The 6,000-nt window shown below is 48.9% G+C and overlaps 1 protein-coding gene across 3 annotated transcripts in view; it reads left to right on the top strand.

Annotated features, from left to right (window-relative positions):
- Positions 1-611: 611 nt before the first annotated feature.
- SOBP (sine oculis binding protein homolog) overlaps positions 612-6,000 on the top strand; it is a 152,629-nt gene continuing 147,240 nt past the window's right edge. For all 3 annotated transcript variants that reach the window (XR_009533971.1, XM_060114965.1, XM_060114963.1), the window contains exon 1: positions 612-1,036. Coding sequence is in view for 2 of the 3 variants with exons in the window: in XM_060114965.1 (XP_059970948.1) it covers positions 941-1,036 (96 nt within the window). In the remaining variant the exon portion in view is untranslated. The remainder of the gene's footprint in view (positions 1,037-6,000) is intronic.

The raw sequence follows: 6,000 nt of genomic DNA, 5'->3' as shown, positions 1-6,000 counted from the left end.
CGCGCCCTCCCACCGCCCAACCTCTTCCCCTCAACCACATTCATTTTTCCTCAGCAGCTTCTAGTTCGGGCTCAAAACCCAACTCCGAGCCCACCCGGGCCCTCATCACCGAGCTAAGGGGGACGGCCGGAGTCGGAGAGAGCCCGGGGGGGCGTCGTACCGAGGTAGCGGCCGTGAGGGGCGCCGCGTCCCGCCGGTGCCCGCCGCGGATGAGCCAGCGGCCGCGAGCAGCCCCCGGAGCCGCGCAGCATCGGCGTCTACAGTGACGGTGGAAGCCACGCCCGCTCGGGAGCTGGGGGCTGTCCTAGCCCCCCCACCTTTCCCCCGCCCGCCCCCTCCTCCCGGCGCCGTCCCCCGGCCCGCCCCCGGCTCGGCTAGCGGGAGGCGCTGGGCGCCTGGGCTGGCGCGCTCTCCTGGGCGCACACACACACACACACACATCCACGCACGCACGCCCAGAGCCGCTCTCTCCGCGCCCGGCCCACGTTCCCCTCGCCCATGCAGACGGACAGAGCGACGGAAGATGGCTGACGACTCCACGGGGCACCGAGGATGCAGCCTGGCGGCGGCGGCGGCGGCGGCGGGAGCGGCAGAAGCAGCGGCGGCGGCAGGGGCAGCGGCGGCAGCGGCGGCGTTGGCGGCGGTGGCGGCGGCGGCAGCGGGAGCAGGAGCGGCGGCGGCGGCGGCATCCCCGAGACTCCTCGAGCTACCTTTCCCTCTGACAGCCACTGACGTTCTCCGCCGCTAGAAGAGACCCCGCTTCTCCGGCGCCCGCCTTCCCTCCCCCCCGCTTAGCCCCAGCCCCAGCCCCGCCAGCACCGCTACCTCCGCCAGCCTTGCCACCATCAGCACCACCTCCACCACCGCCGCCGCCGCCGCCGCCACCACCGCCGGCGGCGGCAGCAGCCATTTCATCTCCACAGAAACCAGACACAAAAACATGGCAGAAATGGAGAAAGAAGGGAGACCTCCGGAAAATAAAAGAAGCAGGAAACCAGCTCACCCAGTGAAAAGGGAGATCAATGAGGAAATGAAGGTATTTTTGGACTTCGGGGCCAGAGAGCCTGAGCTCTTTCTTCCGCCTGCTCCCTTTGGGCCGTTGTATAGATTCGGAGGGTACAGGGGAGCGCTTGTCAGTTTCTGTAGGATGCCCAGAACGCCTCAGCTCCTCCTCCAGGTGCAAACCGAGGCCAACTCTCGGGCTGCATCCCCGAGATTTGCCTGCCTCAGATTTGATGGGGGTGGAGGGGCGGCCGGGAAACCACATACTATTTAACCTTATAAACCCCAGGTTGGTAACAGGCGCGTTTCAGAGGGAGGGGACCGGGAGCCCAAGTGGCGGGTGGGTATGGTGAAGAGGCTTTCCTAGTCGGTGGGGTAGTTTTTTCCTCTTCCTCGGGAGCCATCCCAGGGATCCCTCCAAAGTTAAGAGCCGTCGGGCCGGAGCAGCCGGGGAGCGCTGGATTCCACCCCTCTCCCCAGTTCATCTCCCCGTTCCTCGATCCCGCTTCCCGACTAGAAGCCAGCGGCGACGGTGTAAAGGGGCTGTCAGTGCCGGGGCGAGCTGTGGCCCGAGCGGCGCGGGTCTGGGTACCGTTTTGACGGCCGGCTCGCTTCGCCCGCAGCTGCTTGCTCCTCTCACTCGGCTGCCTCCGCCTCCCGCTCGCCTTTGCATGCTCCACTTCCCAGTTAAGCAGACCCGGGCAAACCCCGGTGCAAGATAGCTGTCTGAGGGGCGGCCTTCGCAGAGCGCCTGCCCATTGTTCGGAAAGGCCAGCCCGGAGTCCTGTCGGCGAGGCCGGGCTCCCCGCCAGGCCAGCGGTGCTCCAGAGGTGGCGAGCGCAGCAGCCTGGCGCTCCAGCTGTTCACGTTGGAGTGATTGCACAAGAGCACCGCTCGGCTCCGGACCCCCCTCGTCCCCCCCACTTATTTTCCATGAAGTTGCGGCTTTTGCCCGGTGAGGGTTTTGTTTTGTGTTGATTTCACGAGTCTCTCGAGTTTTAAAAAAAAATTGTTTTATTTGTATTTTTTGTCTTTCTTTGAGTTACAAACAAGTAGCAGATTTCAGGGGGGACTTTAGTTTTCATTCTGCAGCCGTCTTGGTGTTCCCCATCTTCTGCATAGAATCCTTAACACTGCCCACTGACTTGGTCAGGTTGGTTAAGTTGCTATTTAAAAGACAAACGATGAAGACGGCAAGCAACTAAGTAAAATTTATTGCGGTTTGACGTTGTCTTGATTAGAACAAGCATATTCTAGAGAGTGCCTTGAATGAAGCCCACGTTTAGAAAGGGGCACACGGATAATACATCCTATATCTGTTCCTAGGTGCCTATGCTTAGTGTTCCTTTCTTCCAGAAAATGTCTGTAGCAATCTGCATTTTGGAATAAGGGTTTTTATTTCTGGGTGACGAATTTAGTGCCTGGAAGCACGAGGTGCAGCATCAGTCCAAGGAGAGTTAAGGAAGATTTGCCTTGGAAATCAGTGCCGTTCCTTGTGATGGAAACCTCCATTGATTCCATTGATAGACAGTTTTTTAAAAAAGAGACCAGCAGGAGTTGTCTGGGATGGAATTCAAACAGTTTACAATAACCATCCTTCCTCACTCGCCTTTCCCTCCTGTCCTGCATTCCCAGGTTACTTTTCCATTTCATTTTAAATTGGGAGTGGAGGAAGAGGAGAGAGGTAAAGCCACTAAGAAGTCACAGTGTGCACTGGCCCTTTAAAACACTGTCTAATGTGATCTATATGGATGGCAGCTTTTAAGTTTCATAGGTTCTAGAATTACAAATTAGCTAATTTTAATCAAAACATGTGAAATGTTATCCCGGCTGGATATAAAGGCTGACTGTGCTCGATGCTTGGGGCTCACGTTGTTGACTTTGGCTGCGGGAGCACTCCGTGGTTTGGGAGATAGTTGTCCTTCTACAGTATAACAGATGTTTGTCTGAACTGGTGAGGAAGAAACAAAAACAACATTGTGTGAAGGGGAAAAATTACACAATTTTTAGCCAATGCTGCAGGACTAAGTATGGAATTAACCTTCGTGCACAGAATTTCCTCTTTTTAAAATGTTATTTTTCTTCCAAGACACCACCTACTATTTGAAGTTTTAACCCTTATCATTTCAGTACAGAGTAGCATTAAATAAGAAGTTTTATGCAGCAAATAATTCGATTGCCTGAAGGATCAGTATTTTCTCCCTAGTTTGGAACAATGTGTAAGAGACACTGGGTCAGAATCTTCAGTCGTGTCAATGCACATCATGCCAGTGAGTCATGAAATCCCATTTCTAGTGGAATTGTTCAGTATGCATTCTTCTAATATAATAGCACCAAAAGTCCTCATTTTAAAAGTGATTTCTCAAAGTCAAAAGCTGGAAGGGTTATTTTGAACTCATCAATATTTTTCTGCTTTTAATGTTAATAACCACATCAATAAAACCCCTCCCTGAACCTCATGGTATTATTACCCCTCCATCTCCCCAAACCTAAAGTGTAGAGTAACCTAACAAGTTGGTTGCCCTGCATTAAAATATGTGCAACAAAATGTCACCGAGAACACAATGTGGCCTTGTGCAGCTTCATATCGGTGCCGTTGGAGCTGCCTGGCTGTGTTTGCCTTCATCTGAACGGCTTTCATCTGGACCAGTGTAAACTAAGCCCTGGTAAGTAATCACAGCCCGGCAGAAAGAAAGGAATGTATACAGCTAGCACGGCCTAAGCTGTAAAAACGGAAACCTGAGCCCCACCATGGATCACATATCAAGGCTTGAAGGTAGGGGAAATGAAAGGGGGAAAGAGGAGAGAGCGAATGCAAAAGTCAGCCTGGGAAGTGGAGGATCCGGAGGAGGCCCCCCTTAGGGAGAGTTGGCTCAGGGATTAGGGAATTTTAGCGTGGTGTACAGTGACCTACTCAGGTTTCAACACTGGTTGGATCAAGTTGCTTCTCTGCGAGCTGAAAGAAAAAGGACTGGTGTGTATGTGATTTTTTTTCCCCTTCGGGTAATAGAAAGGACATTGGTATAAGCATCTATTTTAAGTACAGCAAATGCAGGGAGCTGAGAATGAGCAACAAAATTGCCTCATCATAGAGACTTCCTTCAAGATTTCCTAATTGAGGTAGTCACAAATTTATTTAAAAATGGACAGAGAAGACACACTGGCAGAGGTTTAGCTGACACCAGTAATGGCATTGGAGATTGTCTTCATGTGGCTGGGAGCTAATGTTGGTTGCTGTTTCACTAGATCAGATATTGAGTTACATTTTCGTTATCACTGGTTTAATGTACAAAGCAGTTGTAACAAATTTAAATTTGATACAATATAGTTTTGTGTGTGAAAAGTACATGACTTGGCATAGCTTGCCTTTAATGTCCTTTAGTGAAAATAGCTTCAAGTAGAAATGTTTGACTCATTATGACATTTACAATGTTTCTTTATCTTTCCTCCCCCCCCACCACTTCATCCTGGTTTTTCTTAATTAAAAAGACTTGTTGCTTTACTGTACTTACAATCAGTCTGCCCTGTTTAGTTACTGACCAGTAGAGAGGATTTTAAAAAATCAGATGGCAATTCAATTTATATTTTGACTACTTTTGGTTTCTAAAGTGAATATTGTGATTGTATCTACTGTAATATGCCTTCAATATATTGTTAGCTCACATGTATCATAATAAATGGCTCTTAGGAGGGAATTCTGATATAGGGAAGTGTTAATTCGTTTCAGGTGTTCATCCAGAACATAACATAAAAGCTAGATGTAATATTAGATGTGCAAATGTAAATATATGAGTAAGTGTAAATATAGTTGCACTTAAGGGTATGTATTTTATGTGCATAGATCTTGGTGAACATGGTTAGTGACTACCAAACAGTAATACAACTCAAAAAAAAGTAAACTACAAGTAGAGATAATGAGTCAGATTTTCATCTTTTAAAACTCTGACAAAACCATTGTGATTAAATCAAGCACTCTGCCCTGGAAACTTTCCTAAACAAACCATAATTAATGCATTTACAATGTTTGGCTTCCTTATCAATTGCTCAACTACAGGATAATCTGTGTTAAATGTCTTAGGGTCTTTGCTGAATTTCTCTGTCTATAAATATTCTTAGTAAGTAATTTGTACCTAAAATTATGCTTCAGTCCTAATGCCTACAGTTAGAGTCAGGCACATCTGTTAGAGTTTAGTAGTAAACTCACCATAAGATTTTCTAGTTTAGTTTCTGATGGTCTCCATTTGGCATTAAAAATGACCTGTGTCAATTGCATAAACAATAAAGCAAGTTGCAGAGCTGAGCTGGTGAGTGCAGTGATTTAAATAGCTTGCCATAAAATAAAATAAAATAGAGATATCGGAGTGTGAATTGGAAAAGTCAGCGTGTTTAAGGTTGAAATCAGCTCATTACTAAAACAGGTATATTTTAAGTTTTGCTCCTGAAACTCCATCCTGATGTCAGAAACAGTGAGTCTCAGGAACCTAGCAAGTGGGCTTGGGACCAGATCTCGCTGTGGCATTCACAAATTATGTCAGACCTCCCTGGCTGAGCAGTGGTCTAAGGTGTGCCACGTGGCAGGGCTGGGAACTATTGTCAGTCGGAGCATGGTGCTTGCCCCTTGGGAGCTGGTGTAGGATATTCCCGAGCCCACCAGCCCTGTCCTCTGTGTTGCTCTCGGTTTTCCTGCTCAAGGCTCTAGTCTCAAGCCATAAGAGAAGGTCCTGGGAGGGCACAGAGAGCTATGAATTCTGCTCTGTTCAAACCGGGAGTTTTCTGAAAAGAGTCTCTTTCTCCATCTGTGAACTGGTGAGGATAGTGTGTGGTGGAGTGAGACTCTCTAAGCCTTACACAATTCACAGGTTCCAGAGAGGAGGAAATGGAAAGGAACCACTCCACTTCCTCCCGAATCTGAAATAAACATTTGAACTAGAAGAAAATGAGTCTGACAGACTCATTCCCTTCTGCGTTTCCTGCCTCTGTGCTTGCCAAGCACTGCTC

This window comes from Mesoplodon densirostris, chromosome 12 (genome assembly GCF_025265405.1).
Source record: "Mesoplodon densirostris isolate mMesDen1 chromosome 12, mMesDen1 primary haplotype, whole genome shotgun sequence".
NCBI lineage: Eukaryota > Metazoa > Chordata > Mammalia > Artiodactyla > Ziphiidae > Mesoplodon > Mesoplodon densirostris.
The sequence above is the reverse complement of the archived record's forward strand: the minus strand, read 5'-3'. Positions and strand labels throughout refer to the sequence as shown.